The following is a 24,688-nucleotide window of genomic DNA, read 5'->3' on the forward strand; positions in this document are numbered from 1 at the left end:
TTAAGATAATTTATCTCATTGATGCTGTCAGAGGCAGTGGGAAATGAAGCCATGCCCCGTTTAGTTTCATGAACTACCTTTGACTTGCTGAGCTCCTGCAGCAGTCTGTCTCGGTCATCCTGAAGACTAGCCATGGACTTAGAAAAGGCATCAATCTGTTGAACATAATTCCCTCGCTCTGATGAGAGCCTGGTAATCTCAGAGTCTTGGGTGATTAATGTCTTGCACAAATTTTCTATTTCATCAGCGAACTGATCAAGAGTGATCTTCTTTTCACCATCAATAAGCACTGGGTTCAAAAAAGTATGTTCTTTGAGTACACTGAAGAGATTTGATTTAAAATAATTCAAGTCAGCTTCAAGTTCATCTGCTCTTTTTTTTTCAGACTTGAGTTCAGATGCATATTTACTCTGAAGTACCTTGAAATCCTCTATTAATCTGTCTCTGTCATCTTGCAAAGCAGTCATAGCTTTTCCAAAGGACTCATTTTGGGATCTCAACTTTTTATTCTGAAATTGTGCTTCTAATAGCCTCGTCTCTGAAGATGCATCAGCTTCCTTCCACAGGAAGTTAGCATTGTGTTCAAATGCTGTCATACTGTATTTATCTTCTACATCTTTTGTATTTTTACCTACTAAATTCTGGACTTCTTGAAACTTGTCCTGAAGTTTTTCACCAGGTTGTACACTAGCCTTGAAATCTTCATTCTGATGTTGCCCGCTTCCCCTAGTTTGTGGTTTCTCTCCAGATTCAGAAACTAACTTCCCTTTGTTTATTGATGAAATCAGAGACTCTAAGTCTTTAACTTTGGAAGTTAATTTTTGATTTTCATGTTCTAAAGATTCTGTACTCTCCTTTTGCAATTTATTAGTCAGCTGCATTTCTTTGATTTGTTTCTGAAGATCAGTTTTTTCCTGTTCAAGGTTCTTAATGCAATCCAGTTGCTGTTTAAGCAACTCTTTCAACTGATGATCTTTCAATGACAAAACTTGGTTAAGATCTTCCCTGTATTTTATTAGTTGTGCACTTTGCATTGCATTTTCAGAATGAAGATCATCTATCCGATTCAAAAGTTTTCTTAATTCTTGTTTCAGAGCACTGTTCTCACTAGCACTGTTCACTAATAGACTGTCTTTCTGACTTAAAACATTTTGGTGATGATGCTCCAGATCTTTGTATTTAGAAAAGAGATCATCTCTGTCATATTGGAGAGATGACATTGATTTTTTAAAGGCATCAATTTCACTGGCAATCTCAGCCTTATCTTCAATTGCTTTGTGTGCTTTAATCTGGAGATTTTTCAATTCATTTTCCATCATCTGACAGGCCTCATCAGATTGTTCTCTCTCTTTTTGCAGAGACCTTATCTGCTGTTCATACTCATTAATCTGTTTTCTATGCTGAGTCTGTATCTGAGTTAGATATCCAGAAATCTCCCCACCCTTAGAAGAAATCAGTAGAGAAATTTCTGTATCTTTGTTGTTCAGCATTACCTTCATTTGCTGAGAAATGGCAATCTGTTTTTCCAACTCTGCATGGGTCTTTTCCTTTTCAAATAGAAGTTGTTGTAATTCCTGTTCTTTTCTAGCAAAATTACTTTCCAATGCTTTTATCTCTCTTCCTGCATCACTACTATTCTCTATAAGATGATTAAGAGAATTATTTTCTTTAAGCAGTGCTTGCAAAGCTTCTTCTTTGGACTGAAGAGCAATCTCTAATTCTTGTTGTCTGTTGATAAGAGTCACGTTTTCTTCTTTTATTCTACAGAGCTCACTGTAGTGTTGTGTATCTACAGCTTTTTGCCACAAATGCATTTCATTCTTGGATTCTTCTAACATGGAATACTTAATCGTCAATTCCTGTATCTGAGCCACTTTGTCCTTCATTTCCTCTTGTAAGGACATTATTTTCTTACTACTGTCCTCCATCTGTTTCTCTTTATTTTGAATAACCTCTCTGAACTGTATTTCCCAGGTTTTCATTTCACCAATTACCCGGTCTCGGTCATTTTGAAGAGAGGACATACATTTTGTAAAAGCTGCTAATCTGGCCAAAGCTGTATTCAAATTAGCTTGAAGTTTCTTGTTTTGAGAGTCCTTAATGTTGATTTCCTCTTGCAACTGATGAAGCTCACTAACAGCCCTGTCTTTCTCCCTCTGAAGAATATTATGTCTTTCCTCAAGGTTCAACCATTCTCTTTTGTGAACTATTTTCAGTTGCTCACGGCCAAGCTCTAATTCTCTCTCAAATTCTCTCCTTTGAATTTGTAGTTGGTCTTCTTTCTTCTTAAGTTCCCTTTTCCCACTTAAATTCTCAGCTGCAAGTCTTTCCAGCTCACTCTTTGACTCATCCAACAAAGCTTTTTGGGAAGAAAGCTTTTCATTCAGATTGTCTATTTCTTCATTTGACTTGGCAAGTCTTTCCGTGGTATTATTTAGATCTTTTTCAAATTTTTCACTCTTTGACTGTGATAATTTCACAGATCTTTCCAAGTCCAGAATCAGTTCCTGGAATTTAATAGAATCTTTTTGCAACTGGTTAATTTCTTGCTGCTTTTCCTTTAAGAGTTCTTGCAATTCTTTGGTTTTGTTTTTTGTACCACTATTGTCCCTCTGGGCACATTTCACTTTCTCCTCAAATACTTTTACAAGATGCAGCTGTTGTTCCTCTTTTTCCCTAATCACACTGCATTTCTCTGCCTTTAAGTCTTCCAACTGTTGAATCAGCAAATTGTTTTGTAACTGTGTAGATTTCAGCCTGTCTGTCAGCTGATTCACTTTTTTTATATGGTTGAGCAACTCTGTCTCCAGAAATTCTCTCTCATTTTTTACTTTGTAAGAAGTTTCTTGTACATTTTCAAGTTCTTCCTGTAGGAGACACTTGTCATCTTCTAAAATCTTAACCCTCTCATTTAAGCTAACAATTTCTTGTCTAAGACTTCTAGATTCATTTTCTAACTTTGATAGACAGTTGTTTTTCTGGTCCAAAGATTCTTCAGTTTCTTTTACTCTTTCTGAAATCAATTCTCTCTTCTGCTCTAGGATACGCATATTTCTCTCTTTTATTGAAATATCATCATTTAATAAAGCAATCTGCTTCAATAATGATTCTCTTTCATTTAATACATCACTGATTTTAGACTGCATATCAGTTTGGGACACTTCCATTTGAACTTGCAGGTTTTCCAAAGCTAATCTAGTTACATTCATGTCATTATGAAAGACCTCATTTTCTTTCTCTGTTTTCTCTAAAGCCTGCTTTAAGTTTTCAGAAGTGTGTTTCAATTGCTCATTTTCCTCCATTAGCTGCTTGTTCTGCAGAGCAGCTTCATGAAGACGATGCTGGTATTCTTCCATCCTTGATGCATGTTCATGTGTCTGCCTTTCCGCTTCACTCTGTAGTTCAAAAATTTCCAATTGTTTGGATTCAGCAAATTGTTTCAATTGGTCCTTTATATCTTTGTTTTCATTAATGACTTCTTGAAGCTGTTTCTCAAGCTCATGTTTTTCAGATTCCCTTTCACTGAATCTGTGAATAGCTTCTTGCTTTTCTTTTCTAGTGACATCGATAACCTGCCTCATTTCTGCTATTTTGCTACTGATATTCTCATAGGCTTGCAGAAGTGACTCATATTCCTGCTGTAATTCATTATGTTTAGCTTTCCATCCTGTTAATTCAACTGTCTGAGAATCTTTTAAGGTATTGAGTTGGAAAGAAAAAGCCTCTTTCTCCTGAACTATAGTCTCCATGGTAGATTTAAGACTTTCACATGCAGCAGTTAGGTTTTCATTTTCAGTTAACAGTCTAGCATTTTCAGAAACGAGGGTCTCCTCTTCACACAATGAAGACACAGTATCTGAGTTTTGTTTTTCTCTGTCAAGTTCAGACAACAAGCGTTCAAGAGTACATGCTTTATTGGTCAGTTCTTCTTTTTCTAACATTATTCTATCAACCTGATCTTTCAGAAATTTGTTCTCTTTCAGGGCTTCCTTGCGTGATATTAAGGCTGCTTGGAGCTTTCTTTGGAGACGTTCTCTGGACTTTTCATCTGCAGCATTCTTTTGCTCTTGTGGTTGAAACTCATCCACATTTATATTTTTCTCAATCTGCTCTGGGGTTGGTTTTGATTGTTTCTGAATTTGATAGTTTGTTCCTTCTATTAGCTTAGCTCTATCAGAATGATCAAGTTCCAGTGACTGAATACAGATGTGTCTGTTTTGTAATCTCCCATGCAGCAAATCATTTTCTGAATGTGACTGCACCGGTTCCTTGTCAGTGGCATTTTTATCTTTAACTTTCTTGCATAATACCATAGTATTGCTAACCTCAGAAGCTTCTACCGCCTTCTCACGTAACATACTTAACTCCATCAACAGTTCTTTGTTTTCTTCGCTGAAATGTTTTAATTCCTTTTTCATATTGAGTAATTCTGCATTGGATTTCTCCAAACTGTTGATGAACTCCTCTCTCTCTCTCTTCATGTCTTCAAATGCCATTTTAAAATGTTTGGCTTCTTTCTGGCTTTCCTGCAAACTGAGCTGTAACTGCACAGCTTCTTTCAATATTTCCTTTTCCTGATCAAACTTATCTTTGAAATCCATTAGAGTACAATGCAGTTCCTTAATTTCCTCATTCTTTACTGTGACTTGTATATTGGCTTGTTCAAGATCAACCTTCAATTTTTCAGATTCCTTTTGGATAGTCTTGTAATCCTCTACACTCTTTTTAATTACAGTTTCCTTCTCGTTATTCATGCGTTCAATCATAGTTTTAAGATCTATTACCTCAGTCTCATATTTTTCCAACTTTTCTTGCAGTTGACCTATCTCAACTAACAGGCTGTCTTTGTGTTGCTCATAGTGCTGTTCCAGCTGACTCACAGAATTCTTCAAGTTTACTGTCTCTTCTGTTTTCTCCCCAAGTTCAACTGCTGTCTTCCTCAACTCATCCTTTAACCTTTTTATTTCTTCACAAAGTTTTGTATAGTCATTACTTAGTTTCTCTAACTCACTGTCTTTCACTGTCATTTCAAATACTGCCTGTTCTGATTCTCCTAACACATTTTGAACCTCATATTTTTGTTCATCTGATTCCAACTTGCTTTGGTCAACAGTTTCTTGTCCTTGAAGTGCTGCTACATGAGACTCCAACTCTTTCCGTAGAGAGTATATTAGCAACTGATTACAATCAAATTCTTTACACTTTCTTTGATGAACTTCCTGGAGTGCTTTGTGTTCATTTTTGAGGAGTTCAAGGTCTTTAGTTTGTTCATCAAATACTGCTACAAGTTTAGCATATTCTTTTTTTTCTTTCTTCAATGTCTTAATATTTTCTTTCCAGGTCAAAAGTGATGCCTGAAGTTTCTTTTGAAGGATTTCTTTATCTCCTTCTAATTGACCTGGCTGACTAACTTCATTATTGCAATCCACAGAATTACCACCAATGTCCCCAGCATAAGATTCTACCAAATTAGTATCTTTCAATAATTCCTCCTCGTCTACAATTTCAGCCTTGAGATTTTCAAGAGTTGCAAGAAGTTGAGAACGTTCCTCTCCATATTCTCTGTCTTTCTCACTAAGTACAGACTGCATGTGAGCAAGCATAGAGTCCTTTTCCTGCATGGACTTTAGGTTTTGCTCAGATACTTTTTCTTTTTCAGCAAGGACATCTTTTAACTTTGCAACACTGTCCTTGAGCTGCTCCAAACTGAATACTTTGGCAGAACAACTTTCATTCATGTTATTTATCTTGGACTCTTTCTCAAACAGCTGTTGCTTCAGAGTTTCAAGATGGGATTCAAGATCTTTATTTTGTGTTTCAACAAGTTTCAACTGATGTGTTAAGTCATCAACCCTCTTCAATAATTCCTCCATTTTTTTATGCTCTTCTTCTATTTCTTCCTGTCCAATCCTTTCAAGTTTTCCAATTTTTTGCATTAGGTCTTTTCTTATTATCAATGCAGCTTGAAGCTTCTTTTTCAGGATCTCTTTTTCCTTAACTAGTTTCTCAAGATTAAACTGCAGCTGCTCTTTTTCACTTAGTAAGTCATTAAATGCAGTTTCTTTGTTGCTTAACTTAACCTGATTATGTTGCAGTTCTGTCTTACAATCTTCAAGTTGCTGGGATACGCTATTAATATTTTCTACTAAACTACTCTGAAGAGCTTCCAGGTGCTGTAGTTTGGTGTTTAATATATTTCGCTCTTCAGAAAACTTCACCATTTCATTAGACATGGATTCCATGACTTGAGCAACAAAACAATCCTTTTCTTTCAGCTGCTGATTTAGTGCAGAAATTATATCGCTCTGCTGGTTAGCCTCTGAAGTTAAATTTTCTACATGGAGGTCTTTTTTCTTCATTTCTTCTAGGAGACTCATTATTTTATTACCTTCAATGTTCAACTTCTCATGACTGATTTTGAGATCTTTTTCTGATTTATCTAGCTTCTCTTGAAGCAAATTGACTTCCTTGTTCATTTCTGATAACATTTTTTCTCTTTCTTCCACAAGAGACTGTTGTTTATATAACGTGTCTTTGACAGTGGCCATTTCTTTTGACAGACATTCAATTTCAGAATGACAGGTATTTTTCACCTTTTCAAGATCATTCTGCAACAACTCCTTTTCTTTCTCTATCAATTGCATACTTTTTAACTTATCTTTTATAATATCCATTTCTTTCTCCTTTTCTAAAAGAAGCAGTTGAAATTCCTCTCCTTCCATTTCTTTGCTCAGAATAGTGGATACCATGGCAGAGAATCTTTCCAGTTTAGTTTTACTACTACTAACTTCCTGGCCAACATCTGAAGTCTCTGCATCCTTTTCTTTGAAGAAATGTCTGCTACTAAGTAATGCAGATAGGCTTTTAGTTAGCTCCTCTTTTATAACATCCAGCTCTTGCTGTAAAGACTGGATTTTACCATCCTTTGGTTTCATTTCACTTTCTAAACTGCTCAGCTGCTCTGTAAGAATAGCATTTTGCTGAGTTGCCCTATTAAGTTCTGTTACCCACTTGTTTTCTGACTCAATTAGACTTTGTTCTAACTTTTCAATTTTAAGCTTTAATTCAGAGACTTCTTCACCCTTCACACTAACCTGCATCTGTAACTGCTCTTTTTCATTCTTCATTTCCAGTTTGACAGTGTCAATCTGCATTCTTGAGTAATTCTCAGTGACTACTAGTTTTTCATGAATTTCTTGTAGTTCTTCTGTTTTTTGCTGTAACTGAGTTTGGTATGTAATAAGTTCTTTGTTTTCTACAATCAACTTATCAATAATCTCTTGTAAGAGAATTTTCTCCTTCACTAAAGAATCCACCTGTTGCTGCAATCTCTCTATTACAAGAGCGCTGTCACGGCAGTCCTGAGAGGATTTGGAATGTACATTGTTCAGCTCAGACTTTAAATGTTCAATATTTTCAGCCTGTTCAGTGCACTGCACATAAAGAGTCTGTAAAGTTAATTCTTTTTGCTGTGTATCTTGTTTCCATATATTTATTTGGTCCTGTGCTTTTTGGTGTTCACGTTTTACAGAGTCCAGTTCAACTGTCAGAGAATCAATTTTCTTCTGGTTAATAGCAAAACTGTCATCTTTTTCCTGCAAAACACTAGTAAGGCTTTTCACAGCTGCAGCACTTTTCTCTAGTTCCTCTCTAAGCATCTCTATCTCATTAGTAAGAGCACAAATGTTGCGCTCTGCCAGCTGTACACGGACATCTTTTTCATTTACCGAATTAAGTAGCCCAGCTATAACTTCCTCCTTCTTACTAAGTGATACATTAAGTGTATTTCTTTGCTCATACTGAGCTGCAAACTTTTCCTGCAGAGATAAGAAAGCATTTTCTTTTTCCTGTGCCAGTTCTTTGGACTTTTGTATCTCTTGTGTCAGTTCATGCATCTGACTCTGAAGCTGAGAAACTAACTGTATCTTCTCTTCATCTTCACTTGCTCTGTCACTTAGCTTTTTGAGGAGACTTGTTTTTTCCACAAGAGAAGATTCTTTTTCTAGCATGGACTGGCTAATATCATTTATTACTTTCTTCTGATCATTTATCTCTTTTTTTAATGTTAGTGTGGCTTCTTCCAGATCTGTAACCTGGTTCCTTAAGACCTCACATTCTCTCTCTTTGTCATGAAGATCTGTCTTCAATTTATCATTGACTAATGTGGCACAACTGACAGCCAATTCCTTCTCTAGAACTATTGTTTTTAACTGTTCCGCTTCAGAGGTCAAGGACTCTAACTGTTTTTGCTGCATAAAGAAAGACTCCTGTACTTCAGAAATGTGTGCTTTCAAATTAACATATTCATCTATCTTTTGCTTTAAAGACTCGTCTTTCTGTATAACTGACTGATTCAATTCTGCTGTTTTTTCCACCATATTTTTAAGCTGACACTGAAGGTCAGAAATTATCTCCATATTCTCAGACAGTTGAAATCTAAGCAAATCAGACTCCTCAGATTTATCTTTAAACAACTTTAATTCTTGCGCTTGCTTCTTAAATTCAATTTCTTTTTCTTGTGCTGCTTCTCTAAGCTGACTGGTTTCAGAGCTCAGAGCTTGTACTTGATTTTGCAAATCTGAAATTATTTTCAAATGCTGCCCTTCTCCTGCCATTTTGTTTTCTTTCATTTGCTGAATCAAAGCTTCCTTTTCAGAAAGGAGAGCTTCTTTTTCCTCAACACCAATTTTTAATTTTTCATTTTCAATGGTTAGGCTATCAATTTGGTGCTTCAAAGCTAAAATATTATCATCTTGCTGAGACATGTGTGAAGTCAAAGCAGATATTTCATCTGACTTTTTCAGTACTGTAGCATTAACTGTTTCAATATCTACTTTCAATTTTTCATTTTCTAGATTTAGTATGTGTGCTTGGTGCTTAACTGACACAATTTCTGACTGGCGCTGCGTCAAATGAGACTGAAGATCAGCACATTCGCTTGACTTCTTGCCGCATATAACTGAAATGTCTTCCTTTTCATGTTTCAGCACAACCCCTTCCTTCCTTAGTAGTTCTACTTGGTTATTTAACATGGCATTTTTTTCCGTTTTCTCAGCAACCTGCTTATGTAGATTCTCAAGCTCTACATATTGATTTTTTATAGTAAAATCTCTCTCTTCCACTGACTGAGATAACTTTATATTTGCCTCCTTAAGCTTTCGAACTTCATCCTGTAACTTTTCCATATCCACTTTATTTTCCTCTACTTGCTTACGTAAGGAAACATTATGAAGGATTTGTTCTTCTTTAGCTTCAAAATCCACAGTTATGTCCTGAATTTGTTTCTGCAGTAATAATATTTTTTCCTCACTCTGGCTGAGCTGTTGGACTAGGGTGTTACATTCAGCCAACTTATTATTTAGCATTTCTTCTTTTTCTACTTCTCTGTCTTTAGCATCCTTCAACTGAATGATGAATAACTGTATTTGTTCATGTAACTCTTGTGTCAGCTCCCTGCTTTCAGACAGCTGATTGGTAAGCACATTGCATTCCTTCGTTTTCTCTAGCAGCTGCTCTGTGACTGAATTTTCTTTTTGCTCTACAAGTGTTGAAAGTTGCTCAACCTTTTTCATTAACACCTCTTTACCATAATTTAGCTCTGACAGTGTTTTCTGGTACTCTGTTTCACTGACAGATAGCTTATTCTCCATCTCTGCTACAACCTTGTTTCTCTTCAACAGCTCACACTCCTTCATGTCCAATAGTTTGGACAAACTCTCATTTTCATTGACTAATTGTTGCTTTTCTTTTTCCACAGCATCTATGATATTTCTCAGATCTTCATTTCCTTTTATTTGCTCTGACAAATCTTTTTCTTTCCCCTCAAGAGCTGCTTGCAACTGCTTATTAATTAAAAGAAGTGTCTGTGTCTCTGCTTCCATCTTACTAACTATTTCTTCTCTTTCAGTTACGTGGTTCTTAAGTTCTTCAAATTGCATCTCTTTGGCTTTCAGGTCTCCAATTAATTTATGTTTAGTCTCTTCACTTTGCAGCTCCACAATCTGAAGTTTTTGCTCCAACGATGTAATCATCTCTAGTTTCTCTCGTAAAACTTTTTTAACTGTTTCTTGATGTTCAGTATGTTCTGCAAGCTGTCTGGATAACTTAGCCAATTCTTCATCTTTATTTGCAGCTTCCAAAACTAGCTTGTTGTATAACTCTTTAACTGATTTTAACTCCTTCTCAAAACTCTGTTCTTTGTTCTCCTTCTCTTTAAGCAAACTCTTTAGTTTCTCCTTTATAGAGCTGTTTTCGTCAAGCTGGGATTTCAGATATTTAGTTTCTTCCCTGTGTTTTGTCTCAGTTTCTTGTAGTTTTTCAGAAGTTTTATTAATTTGCTCTTTCAGCAAAGTAATCTGTGACTCACATTCCATGAGTTTGTTATGGTACGTAACCTTGTTGGACTTGATTTCAGAACGTAGATCCTTAATTGTTATGCTGTTCTCACTGATTTGCCTTATCAACTCCTCATTTTCTTTGGTTTTAGCGTCAGTCTGGCTTTTAAATTTCTCCAGTTCCAACCCCATTATATTACTCTGCTCAGAAAGTACAGAAATCTTCATGCTTGTATCTCTTACATCAGCTGTTTGAACTTCTTTGAGTAAGTGGGTTTCCCTTTCAGCCTTTGTCAATGCTTCTTCCATTTCTCTTATTTCTTCTTCTTTGCACTGGATCTGGCGTTTTAGAATGACAATCTGTTCAGAATACTCAGTCATACTGGAAGAGAGAGCAGACATTTCTTTGTCTTTTTCCACTAGTACTTCCTTGAGGTTGTCAATTTCTCTTTCACGTCGCTGGAGGTCTTGAATTAGTTGAGATCTCTCCTCTAAATGGTTTGTGTTCAATCTGTCAAGTTCTTCATTTGTCTGGTTAAGTTCCAATTGCATCAATTCTACCACGGCATCTTGTTTCAAGGTCTAAACATCAAGAAAACAATGTTAAAATATACGCTATTTGAGAGGAAAAACTGCTCTCCTGCTTCTAGTACTCAAAGCTAAATAATCAGTCTCATTAAACAATGCTTGAACTAAAAACCTGTATAATGATATAGTAACAAATTACCTTATATACTAGATCATAAGCTGGTTCGTTTATACGCCCCCCACCCCCCGAAGATGGATAAGTAAAAATGGAAAAAAAATTATAACCCGTTCATAAACTGACCCTGTAATTCAGGGGTCAGTAAACGTTGGCTCCCAGGCCATCAGGATACGCTGCTGGTGGTCCAAGATGGTTTGTTTACCTTGAGCGTCTGCAGGCACACATGTAAACCTAAGTAAAAAAGTGTCCTGGCACACCAGCTGCTTACCTTGACAGGCCGGGACAGCAACTGGTGGGGAAATTTTTTTTGTAGGGCGCAGGGGGCAAAGGGGGGAGAATCTTGGAGTCAAGGGAGCAACCCCTGTGACCACCCCCCACATGACCCCACCCCTAGCCTGGAACCCCCATGCTCTCCCCATCCCATCCTTTCTCACCTTATCTGGGGAGGGCCAGGAAGGATGTCTCTGACCTGGCCAGAGCTGCTCCAGCAGGCTGGGCAGCGCAGCCACAGCCTGTTCCAGTGGGCAGGACCGGGCGGTGCGGCCGCAGCATGTTCCAGCGGGCTGGGCCAGGTGGCGAGGCTGCAGCGTACTCCAGTGCACGGGCGGCTCGGCCATAGCCTGCTTTGGGGGGTAGGGCCAAGCGGCACAGCTGCAGCCTGCCAGCCCCGGAGCTGCAGCTGCTTTGGAGGCTGGGGGGAGAGCAGCGTGGCCAGAAGCGGAGAGACTCTGGCCCTGCCTCTTCCCTTCTTGCTCCCTCTTTTGGGGGGAGGGGCTGTGTCCTACCTCTCCCTCTCTATATCCATTCATAAGCCAACTCCCATCTCTGGTGCTTCTTTTTACTAAAAAAATTTGGCTTATGAATGTGTATATACGGTAATGAAGAGTTATTTTATGATAACTTTCATATTCAAAAAAGTTTAAATGGCAAGTATTTTTAATTCTTCAATATTCTGCTAGACAATTATAATGTATCAAGCCAAACAAAGCACATGTAAAAAAATGTCCACATCACTTTAATGAGTTACCTTTTCTTTAAATGTAGAAACTTTTTCTGTTAGATCATTGATAGCTATTTTCTGTTCAGTGCACTCCACTTCATACGCATTGTACTTTTTCAAGACTTCATCCAGCTTAACATAAAATAAAATTTTCAAGGAGATAGGTAAGTACATAAAAGAAATAATGCCTATGTCTGTAAATTAAAACCCTGAATTTAAGTTTACATTAATTCTGATTTATAAAGAAACTGATATACAGTCTTGTGATGGAGTAGGGGCTGTCTGTGTGGGGAATGGGAGAGCAGGGGAGGACTTTAGGGGATGGACGATACCGGAGCCTGTAACCTGAGCTAGGTAAGGGAGGAGAAAGGTCAACACCTTGGCCCAGGAAGGAGGACAAAGAAAGGAAGTGGCTGGAGGGAAGCAGTTTGAGTTTGGGCAGGGGCTGTGTGGGCAGAATTCAGGGTATCCTAGCTAGGATCCAAGCACCCTAAAAGCCCAGAAAGACTCGATGGAGGAGTCCTGACTGTGCCTGCAAGCTCTGCTGTAACCTGTGTTCCTGTTGTCCAATAAACCTTCTGTTTTACTGGCTGGCTAAAAGTCACTGTGGGTCCCAGGAAGAAGGGTGCAGGACCGGACTCCCCACACTCCGTGACAACTGGTGGCAGGAGTGGGATATACTGCACCCCGTGGACGGCGTTTCCTGTAGTAAGTGATTGGGGAGCAGTAAAACGAAGGGGTGGTTAAACCCTGGGAGTGTGTGCCCAGTGAGAAGGACTTTACAGTAACAGGGTCCCCCGGGGGATTGCAGTGAGCAGTCCCGGGGCGGAGGAGTCTGCAGCTTGACCCTGGCAGAGAGGTGGTGACCTCAAGAAGGGCTGGTGCACTAGAGGTCCCCCTGGAAACCGTGGGGAGCGGCGAGGACCCCGACCTGTGAGTGGCCAGCAGGAAGATGTATGCTAAGCGGCGCAAGTGTGACCTGCTGGAGCTGTGCAGCAGAAGGGGCTGCGCCCGGGGAGGCTCACCAAGGACCAGCTGATTGCCCAGCTGGAGCAGGGAGACCACATGAATGAACAGAGCCCTGTCTCTGAGGGAAGCAGCCTGGTAGATGCAGCGCAGGCACCAGTGTCTGTCCCCGCTGGGAGTGGCCAGCCGGCGGATGAGGGCTTCCCGAGACCCCCTCTTCCTAGGCCTAGGGGAAGGGCGAGGAGGAGCCCAATGAATACCGAGGGCACCGTGACCCCCCCGGCCAGCAGGGAATCCTGCCAGCGAAGCTCACTCCCCAGCAGCGGATCCTCCCGGCGACGCTCGGCATCCGTGGAGCGGTTGCGGCTGGAATATGAAAGGGAGCTAAAACGGAAGGAGCTCAAGTTAAAGAGGCAAGAGCTGGAGAAGAAGGTGAAACAGCGTAAACATGAGCGGAAGAAGAAGAAGAAACAGCGTAAACATGAGCTGGACCTGGCCCAGCTGAGGAGCAGTGAGGCCCTGGCTGCGGTAAGTGAAGGGGGATCCAAGCCTACAAAGAGCTTTAATAAGCACTTGCTGCCCCGGCGTAAGGAGGGGAAGGACATAGATACCTTCCTGACAGCCTTTGAAAATGCCTGCGAGCTGCACAGGGTTGACGCTGCAGACAGGATCGCAGTTCTCACCCCCTTACTGGACTCCACAGCCGTGGAGGTGTACAGCTGACTGAAAGGGGCGGAAGCAGGGGACTACGAACTGTTCAAACAGGCCCTGCTCCGCAAGTTTGGGCTGACTCCGGAGATGTACCAAAAAAAGTTCCGGAGCCAGCGTAAAACCCGTGAGGTCACATACCTACAACTAGTCAACCGGGCGCAGGGGTATGCCCGCAAGTGGACAGCTGGGGCCCAAACTAAAGAGGACCTGCTTGACCTATTCATACTAGAGCACCTGTACGAGCAGTGCCCGTCCGACTTGAGGCTGTGGTTGATGGACCAGAAGCCGGAGAACCCACAGCACGCAGGCCAGCTGGCCGACCAATTTGTGGACAGTCGGGCAGGGGATGGCAGGAAGGAGTCTCGAAGGAGGAGGCCTGCCTCAACGCAGAGAGAAAGTCATCATGGGACCTCCCAAAGGGGGCCTATGGAGAACCCCCCCAAAAGGGGAACATCCAGCGTCAGGTCCCTCCGACCCACTCAAGGGGACCCACGAAACATGGGCTGCTATCGCTGTGGCCAACGAGGCCACATACGGGCCCAGTGCCCCAAGCTCAGGAACAAACCAAGCAGACCCAACCCGCAGAGGGTGGACTGGGTAAAAACCCAATCGGAGGAGGGGCTACATTCCCAGGAAAAGGGGGCTGGCAACATACCACCTGTGAAGAAGGGAGGAGGTCCCCAGGTCAGCTCCTCTGGGGGGCTGGATGCTCCAGGCTCCAGGTTTTTGGTTTATCGGATGGGCGCGGGGCTACCCCTCCGGAAAGAGTGCATTGTTTCCCTGGAGGTAGATGGGAAGGAGGTCACAGGGCACTGGGACACGGGCGCAGAGGTGACGCTGGCCCGGCCCGAGGTGGTGGCCTCAGATCGGATGGTGCCCAACACCTACCTGACCCTAATGGGCGTGGGCGGGACCCCATTCAAGGTGCCCGTGGCCAAAGTACATCTGAAGTGGGAGGCCAAGGAGGGCCCCAAGGACGTGGGGATACACCCATATTTGCCCACGGACGTGTTAATGGGAGGGGACTTCGAGGACTGGCCTAGTAACACCCAGAGTGCCCTGGTCGTGACTCGTAGTCAGAGTCAGCAAAGGGCACTGCACCCCGACAACGGGGAAGGTACTCAACCCAAGGTGCAGGACCCTAACCTAGGGGGTGGGAAACGCCCAGGGGAACGGTTCAGAAAGGCTGCGGCCTCAGATCCAGCCAGCAAGAGAGAGCCGGTCCCCATTCCTGTCCCAGCTGCTGAGTTCCAGGCCGAGTTACAAAAAGATCCATCCTTGCGGAAGCCCAGGGACCGGGCTGATCTTAGTGCGGTACAGACCATGAGGAGAGGTTGCAAGAAGAGGTTCCTGTGGGAAAAGGGGTTCCTGTACCAAGAATGGGCTCCCCCAGGGAAAGTAGAGTCATGGGGGATCAGGACGCAGCTGGTGGTTCCCCAAAAGCTTCGCCACAAGCTGCTGTACCTGGCACATGACATCCCTCTCGCAGGGCACCAGGGAATCCGGCGCACCAGGCAGAGGCTGCTACAGAACTTTTACTGGCCTGGGGTCTTTACCCAGGTCCGACAGTACTGCCAATCCTGTGACCCCTGCCAGAGGGTGGGGAAGGCCCAGGACAAGGGAAAAGCAGCTTTAAGGCCTTTACCCATCATAAAAGAACCTTTCCAAAAGGTGGCCATGGACATAGTGGAACCCCTCAGCAAGACGACCCGGTCAGGGAAGAAATACATCCTGGTGGTGGTGGATTTTGCCACTCGCTACCCCGAGGCGGTGGCCTTGTCCTCTATCGAAGCAAACACAGTGGCAGATGTGCTGCTAACAATTTTCAGCCGGGTGGGGTTCCCCAAGGAGGTCTTAACAGATCAGGGGTCCAACTTCATGTCGGCCCTGCTCCAGTCCTTATGGCAGAAATGTGGTGTCCAGCACAACTGGGCCTCAGCATATCACAGAGTCACAGCAACATCAGACAACAGTTCAGCACAAATAAGTAATACCACATTCAACTGAAAGTGCAGAAGATTCTAAATAGGAAAAATGACAATAGTGTTATTGGAATATGACCAGGAAGCCAAGGTAAACACCCCAAAATTTTAGTTATTTATATCTCATCCAAGAGATGTCAAAACAAAATTTATTCACAAGAACACAAACTATTATTCAAAAGGAATGTAAAATGAGATAGGATTAGATGCATCAGGGAATCAGTAATGAGATACTGAGCCCATCACCTCCAGGTCATCAGTTTCAAGCTGGCTGAGGTAATTTGAAGTTGTTACCGTCTGTGAAGGGGCACACTCTCACACTGACAGAGAGGGGACTAAAAAGCTTCGCTCGGCCTGTTCAACACCAACAAGTAGCACCTGCAATGCTTCTTCTGCCGTGAGGGTGGCGGGGGGAGGAGTAGCTTAAAAGGGAAAGTCTGCCACAGGAAGGGGCAGTGAACAGGGAGAAGGCTGCCCCATCTTAACAACCGAGACAGGCCCACCGAGAGAGAGACAGCAACGAGCCTCACTGCTCCCAAAGCCACAGGAAAGAGACTCAGAGCAGCACGTACAACGAAGAGGGGGACCCTGTGTAGACTAAGCTCAAAGGGCTCACCCAGGAAGACTGCCTGAGCTCCAGCTCATCATTGCTTCTTTTCAATTTCCCATGGACTCCCCCATATGGGAAGAAAGAGGGCAAAGAACTTTTCTGTTTGTTTTCTTCAAGAAAACCTTGGGCATCTGCTACGGGGGGAGAGAAATACAGTCCAAGGACCTGAAGAGGACTCTGGAGGGGACTTGAGGGGAACCCTGCCCCCTAGACCATCCAACAGATATTCAGTGGCCTTTGTGAAATGAACTGACAAGTCTCAGTCCAGCTCCTACTGAGCAGATGCCGAAATCAAAACTAGCATCATGGTTAGCAGCCTCAGCTAAGAAACCAAAGTTGAATAGGCATGGACATTGAACTGTTGTACTTCTCCCATATGAAGGAGGAGCTTTGGAACAGGTGGAGTGCATTGAGATGGCAGTCTTGGGAAGACTGCCATATCACTTCCCAGAATGTATGTATCCAATATCAGAGTGGTAGCCATGTTAGTCTGGATCTGTAAAAGCAGCAAAGAGAGTCCTGTGGCACCTTATAGACTAACAAACGTATTAGAGCATGAGCTTTCGTGGGTGAATATGATAAAGTGGGTATTCACCTACGAAAGCTCATGCTCCAATACCTCTGTTAGTCTATAAGGTGCCATGGGATTCTTTGCTGCTGTATCCAATATATCATTAATAAAAGGGTTCGGGTTGCTAGTGTTGTCCCTCCTGTACCTTTTCCAGGTATTGACATTTACTTCAAATTGTAAAACACATTTTAAAAAAAGGTCTAAAACTTGCATTCAGTTAGGAAACTGTTACTCAATATAACTGGATTATTTCTATTAATTTTCTGCAAGACTTTTATAAAAAACATCAGAATCCAAATCAAAAGAAGGCTGCCTGCATTTAAATTCAGTATTGTTCCAAAAGTAATTATGTTCAGTGCCTCATCATGTGTTCAACGTACCTTCTGTTCAGTTTGCACAAGCTTTTCACCAAGTTCCTTGTTCAGAAGATCTTTTTCTTGAAGTAACTGCCTCAAATTTTCAATCTGCTCTAGTTTTTCCATTGTACTCAACAGTTTTTGTTCCTTCTCCGTAAGTGAAGTTTCAAGGAAGCTTTTTCTATCACTTAATCTAGCAAGAAAATATTTATTTAGAACTCTAATACTCAATGTTCATTTTATTAAGTAGTATTTGAAAACAGAGCTTGTTATTTTCCAGTCTTAACTGTCTAAAGTCAATGTATAATTTTTAGGGATATCAAGCAATTACAAAAATTAATTGAGCTGTAAAACAAATACCATCCCATTTATTTAAATTTTTTGGATGTTTTCTCCATTTTCAAATACATTGATTTCAATTACAACACAATACAAAGTGTACGGTGCTCACTTTATATTTATTTTTTATTACAAATATTTGCACTGTAAAAAACAAAAGAAATAGTATTTTTCAATTAACCTAAGTACTGTAGTGTAATCTCTTTATCATGAAAATTGAACGTATAAATGTAGAATTATGTACAAAAAAACTGCATTCAAAAATAAAACAAATGTAAAACTTTAGCGCGTACAAGTCCTACTTCTTGTTCAGCCAATTGCTCAAATAAGTTTGTTTATATTTGCAGAAGATAATGCTGCCTGCTTCTTGTTTACAGTGTCACCTGAAAGTGAGAACAGATGTTTGCATGGCACTGTTGTAGCCGGTGTCGCAAGATATTTACATGTCAGATGCGCTAAAGAGTAGTATGACCCTTCATGATTCAACCACCTGATCACAGGTTCTGCTCGATAACGATCCAAACAGTGTGGACTGATGCATGTTTATTTTCATTATCTTAGTCAGATGCTACCAGCAGAAAGTTGATTTTCTTTTTTTGGTGGTTTGGGTTCTGTAGGTTCTGCATTAGAGTGTTGCTCTTTTAAGACTTCTGAAAGCATACTCCACACCTCATCCCTCTCAGATTTTGGAAGACATTTCAAATTCTTCAATCTTGGGTCGAGTGCTGTAGTTTTCTTTAGAAATTTCACAATGGTATCTTCTAAGATTTGTGTCACATTTGCAGTAAAAGTGTTTTTAAATCGATCAATATCTGAGACTGCTATAACATGAAATATATGGTGGAATGCCAGTAAAGCAGAGCAGGAGACATACAATTCTCCCCCAAAGAGTTCAGTCACAAATTTAATGAATGCATTTTTTTTTTTTTTTTTAACAAGTGTCATCAGCATGGAAGCATTTCCCCTGGAATGGTGGCCAAAGCATGACGGGACATATGAATCTTTAGTGCATCTGGCAAGTAAATATCTTGCAATGCCAGCTACAACAGTGCCATTATTAAGAAGTTGGCAACATTATATCCCATAAATGTAAACAAACTTGTTTATCTTAGTGATTGGCTGAACAAGAAGAAGGACTGAGTGGACTTGTAGGCTTGAAAGTTTTACATTCTTTTGTTTTTGAGTGCAGTTATGTAACAAAAAACCCCTACATTTGTAAGTTGCACTTTCATGATAAAGAAATTGCACTACAGTACTTGTATAAGGTGAACTAAAATATACTATTTCTTTTATTATTTTTAGTCCAAATATTTGTAATAAAAATAATATAAAGTGAGCACTGTACAGTTTGTATTCTGTTTTGTAACTGAAATTGATATATTTGAAAATGTAGAAAAACATCAAAAATATTTAATAAATTTCAATTGGTATTTTATTGTTTAACAGTGTGATTAATCGTGATTAATTTTTTAATTGCAGTTAATTTTTTTTTTTAGTTATTTGCGTGTTAACTGTGATTAATCAAAAGCCCTAATATTTTTCTAAATACAATTAATATTACTATGAATTCACTGCTTGTACACTTACCATAAAAATAACCAAGTCCAGAAATAATCTGATTTTACTATTGTAGAGGAAATTAAGACTTATTTTCAAGCTTGCTGAAAGTATTATATTCCTTATGTTTCACTGCAAATGTAAATTTAAAGCTGCAAAAAGATATGTATAATTGCAACTGATCCTGTACTGAATGTTTAAAAAAAAATTGTTTTACCCTTTAAGCTGTTCATTAAAACTGGAAACAAGCACTTGGTGCTTTTCTGCATCTCGCATTTGTTGGGTACGCAGTTGACTGAGCTGGGTCTGCAAACGCTCATTTTCACTCTGCAACAAAGCAATGGTGAACATGATTACAGCTCACAAATATCCAGAATGGCAATAAAATAGACATCTTGAAAATCTGCCCACTTGCGTTTCACATTCTATACACTGTAAAGATTATTGTTCTAGCATATTAGTGATTACCAGTTCAGGTCTGAAATATTACTGGTTCAAACAGTAGATGTTACTCACCTTTGAGAGGTTTCTCCCTTAGTGATTGCATCTTAACAGAAACTCAAGAGACTCTACACACTTTACACAAAAGACAACAAAAGACAAATACTCATACTGTGTGAAAGCAGCTTACTTTTCTGTGTTTGCCTTCACTACATTGTTAGCTTGAGGTATAACTCACGTTTTGCCCGATTCCTGTCCACACCCAAAATCTAGATCGAATAAAGTGGTGCTTTAAGTGGTGATTTAGCTGACCGATAACAGGGTGGGGAATGGTTGAAGCTTGAGTGCTGATGATGCTAGTAACAAAACATGAATTCAGCAGCTGCAGTTACTACTCATCAGCAGCTAATTAATTATTTTGTGGTGCCAGTCAAGTCACTCTAGGTAGCTGGAGTGTTGTTTCAGAGTGGCTGCTCTCATTCCATTCTCACTCAAGACTGACTAACTTGAATGGAGTAACTCTAATGTATTTATATACTCAAGCTAACTGTTGCAGTGAAGACAAGTTCTAAAAGGAGAACACCAGAGACAGCTCATTCTTTGAAAACATTTTCCATGTTGATTTGAACACAGTAATGAATTCCAACTGCTTCTCTGCAGATCTTTTTAAACCTTTGTTGTTGCTCTGATCAAAGGCAACCAGCAATCTGAAGTAGAATGCAAAATAATCTGTGGAAGGAGGTGAAAAGAAAAATAAAGCAAGCTCCATTGACACAGTTTATAACACAGTATAACTCTGTTACTCTAGCCAACTTCACTGCACCAGTTCATGAGTAAAACTGCAAAACAAAAAACTAGCAACCACAACCAAAAGCAACATACACAAATCCAAAATCACCAACAAGAGTTGGTAGGACAAACAATATGGCAAACCTGTCACCTCTAGGAAAAATATGCTACCACTGTGGAGTGGGCAGAACACACCTGTACAGCCCTCAATGGCTGCCCTTCTTCCTCTACACCAAATGTTACCTGTATTGAAAGGCTTCGTTACAAGATTCTCAAATATTAACATAAGGCTGTTTGCCTCTTAATATAAACAACTTAATTTAGAGAAAAAAACCCAGTAATTTAATATATGCACTTTACTAGCTAAAGGAACAACAAGATATATACCACAACTGTGGAGTTTTAGGGAGAAGTTAGTCTTGTCATTTTGAAAGCTTAGAAAATTGTCAAACAAAATAATGACCAGGAAACTTTTAAAACTTCTGTTTGGATTGAAAGCTTTTAATTTATTATTTCATTTGGTGTCTTCATGGATTAATTTTGGGAGGCTTCTAGAAACAGTCATTAATAAGTGAAATAATTATAATTATTATTATTTTAAAAACACAAGCAGTTACCATAACAACCCAAATATCACAGCGTTTTTAAAAAAGGTAATAGAGACACTAGCTGCTAAGAAACTCCCTCTATACTGTGAAGGTTTAATTTATTGAGATTTCAATCTTGTGGAAAAAGGAAGATTTGGGATGATATCCTGACATCACTGAAGTCAATGCAACTTTTGCCAGTGAATTAAATAGGCCAGGATCTCTCAGTAGGCTGGTAGCTAAAACTCAGAACCATACTCACATAGGTTTAAAATAACAGAGTTTAAAACATAGGTTTTAAACTCTATGTAGGGATAAACTACACCCTTTTGTGCATTAGATAACTTTTCTGTGTAAGGATTCTAATTTTGATGTATGGGATTTTTAAAAATTTAATAGATACTACCAACCATTTTACCAAGACAGGGAATCAACAACTGTTACAGATCAGCTACTCTGTTCAGGACATAGTAAGTTACTCAAGTGTCAAAAGTGAATGTTCAAATTATTCTCCATAGTGTCCTCCTACTTTTTAGATCTCCATGTGTATTCAGTTCACATCCTATTTGCCTGCTATCTGATACATCATCTTGGTTTACATGTGTCCCTGCAACTCTCATAAATATGGGGGTTGCTCTACCACTTTGGCAGCTTCCATCTATCTAAAGAAAATCTCTCTCCTCCGTTCACCTACAGGCCCTCTCCTTATTAAATCTGACTTCAATAATTTCATTTTCTTATTAGCCTTTAACTTCTCTGATTATGAAGTGTTATGCAACCTCCTTTAGCCTATGAGAAAACGATGTCCTGTTGATATTAGAAGTGATATTAAAGATAAGTAGTTATTAGGGCTTGATTCCTCACACACATCAGAAAAAAACCAAAGTAACTACTGAAATGCAGATGTAGAGTAAGTGAAAATACACGTGTGTCAGTGACAGAAGAATCAAGTTCTTGACCTCTGAAACAGGCCCTATACTGTTGATGACAAAAATGATATTGAATTTCAACATGTTGCTGCCACTAGTAACAGGCTTCTAAACATTTTTTTTTTACTTAATTATTTTCAAAAGCAATTTTTCAGTTTTTGCAGGGTAAGAAATATTTCTTACCCCTGTGTGACTTCCTTGCAGTGAGTAAAATGGGTACTGTTCAGTACCACACAACATAATTTGAGTACATTGTACTGTAATATTACCCTATATTTTTGAAGTACACAAATATACTGTAGAATCTTTAGCTAATCTTCATTTTTGCTTCTCCATAAACTATTTTCATCTAAATATAAAGAGAACACTAAATGAGTCTCCCTACATCATCTTCAGCTCCTAACACAAATATAAAAGCTCACCTGAAGGGCTTCCATTCTGCCCTGCAGCTGTAATCTGTCTTCCAAGTCCTGACAGCGTTCCTCCAGGATTAGAATTTGTTCCTGTAGTTGATTTCTTTCCAATTCCAACTCTTCAACTACTGTCCGCAAACCTATGTAGTTTCAAAGGGAAAATATTTATTTCAAGAACAGTTCCAAACAATGTGTTTCACATACAGAAAACTGTCAGATAACGTAAGTCTAGCAACTACCTACACCATTATTGGTTTAATTTTCAGAGGTGTTGAGCACCTGCAGGTTCCAGTTGATTTCAGTCGGAGTTATGGATGCCCAGCATCTCTGAAGAACATGTAATCATATTAATAAAGGCTTTAATGATCAAATATTCCCTGAACTTTTCAAATAATGGGATTGAGTTTACAGTTCAAGATCCCCTATAAAAACCAGCAAAAAGTTATCTTGCTACGTACAAGCAAAGGGAACCAATCCTGTGAATGTTTATGAACTGACTAATTTTACTAAATGAGTAAAGTTGTTTGTTTGCAGGATCCACTTCTAAGCACCATTAACATATATCAAGTGAAATGGACTATCGAAAGCTGGGACCTCATCTGTTCAACAGAAAATAGCAATTTTATTTTAAAGCAGACCTCACGAAAGAATATTCACTCGGTACACTGACTCTGCAAAGACAAAAATTAGCTATCCTGTACAATGACAATGCGCATATTTGTTATATGTAATGTAGCTGCAGTTGTGTCGGTCCCAGGATGTTAGAGAGACAAGGTCGGTGAGGCAATATCTTTTCTTTTTTTGTTCAGTAAAAGATATCACCTCGCCACCTTGTCTCTGGAATGCTCACATTTGGAAGTTTTGCCTCATGGAGAGTGAGGTGGGAATGATGAGTGGCTGAACCAATCCATGCTAGATAGGAAAACACAGTAAATGATAACTGACGTGGCTTCTTGAAACCATTGCACAGTGCTCTAGGATGCATGAGACTGCAACCCTTGTGCACCAGTATATTATTAGCCAAAGTCATATGGCAGTTTAAGAAACGCTCTGGGAGTTCAGAAGGCAATACTTTCCAGATAAGATCGTTATCAACATAGGTCAATTTTACAGACTTAACATGCTGTAATAAAAATTTTTTTTTTGATATTTTAAAAGAATCTGACTTGTTTCATTTTTTATTTAAATTAAGTATAAGTTTATTTTTTTAAAGTAAACCTATTTAAAATTAAACGTGAAATTGACAATTTATTAAAATAATTTAAATTAAATACAAAAATAATATTAAGCAGTACGTGGTTTGCTGCCAACTGTTAAAGTCAAACCACTGAACTGCTGGAAATCATCGAATAAGCATCTGGAATGAGTTTGTGGAAATGTTAAACCAGCTCTTACAGCAGCCACCCTTCATTTCCGTTTATTCAACCAGTTCAGTTTAATGACAAGTTCATTCAGAGTTAAGAAACCAGAAAAATCAGTTCAATTCACTAACTACAGATAAGACTTCCTTTGTTTACTAAATCATATAGTGTTAAATGCAAAACGTTCTGATAAATGTACTGATAAGAAAAAAGTTTATGTATCTAGCACTTACGGTAGTCCTATTTAATTAAAAAAGTTTTAAATGCTGTTTTTGTGCATTTTAAATCAAATTTGATTTTCCATTCAAATAGATCCACACACAAGCAAAAATTTAACCTTCTAACATAAAACGTAAAAATTAAGAATTTGTATAAATGTAAGGTAAGCTATATAACTGCTCAAATAAATATGTATAAATATAGTATATCCTCCTGATTAGCAAAAACACCGAATTTAATGTACAGGCTATATTTTGCTGCAAATCACTATGTTTTAATGGTTATCAACTAAAGAGATTCAGCCTTTCTATAAGAAAATAAAGTAAAAATGCAAAGCACAATTAAATCAATTATTTAAATCAAGGTTTGCTGCTTGCTGTTTTTAATAACCATTAAGTTGGTGATTTAAATCACTGATTTAAACCGATGGATTCTGCAGACAAACTAAGGCATTGGGCCAAAATAATTTCCAGTCTCATATGAATGAAGTAAAACTGTCAAACTATATTTCCTCCCATTTCTATCACATTTCTTCAGGTCAAGTTTCATTTTAGTTGAGAAGCACCGGGGTTTCACATTTGCATATTCCTTATGCTATTCTTGTTCAATAATCTCCTTGATAAACACAAAGCAGCCAGTTCTGATGGTATAGATTATTAGCTTCTTCAGAAAAGTTTTACCTAAGAGTGGCATGTGAAAAAATAGATGCTTTTTAAATGGATCACTCAACTAACAAAACAAAACTCTGGATTGATGGTTAACTACAAACAGGTCAGGATTCAGAATTAAAGACAATAACCATGTAATTAAGAGATAT

The 24,688-nt window shown here is 39.4% G+C and overlaps 1 protein-coding gene across 3 annotated transcripts in view; it reads right to left on the minus strand.

Annotated features, from left to right (window-relative positions):
- Window positions 1-24,688, minus strand: part of LOC127052040 (golgin subfamily B member 1-like) — a 68,206-nt gene that overhangs the window by 13,900 nt on the left and 29,618 nt on the right. For 2 of the 3 annotated variants that reach the window (XM_050955198.1, XM_050955197.1), the window contains exons 17-22: window positions 22,301-22,431; window positions 20,558-20,605; window positions 19,350-19,459; window positions 17,261-17,429; window positions 12,068-12,172; window positions 78-10,916 (exon numbers count right to left, since the gene is read on the minus strand). In XM_050955198.1, coding sequence (XP_050811155.1) covers window positions 78-10,916; window positions 12,068-12,172; window positions 17,261-17,429; window positions 19,350-19,459; window positions 20,558-20,605; window positions 22,301-22,431 — 11,402 coding nt within the window. The remainder of the gene's footprint in view (window positions 1-77; window positions 10,917-12,067; window positions 12,173-17,260; window positions 17,430-19,349; window positions 19,460-20,557; window positions 20,606-22,300; window positions 22,432-24,688) is intronic. The other variant, XM_050955199.1, reaches the window with a different exon arrangement.

This window comes from Gopherus flavomarginatus, chromosome 5, assembly GCF_025201925.1.
Source record: "Gopherus flavomarginatus isolate rGopFla2 chromosome 5, rGopFla2.mat.asm, whole genome shotgun sequence".
Taxonomy (NCBI): Eukaryota; Metazoa; Chordata; order Testudines; family Testudinidae; genus Gopherus; species Gopherus flavomarginatus.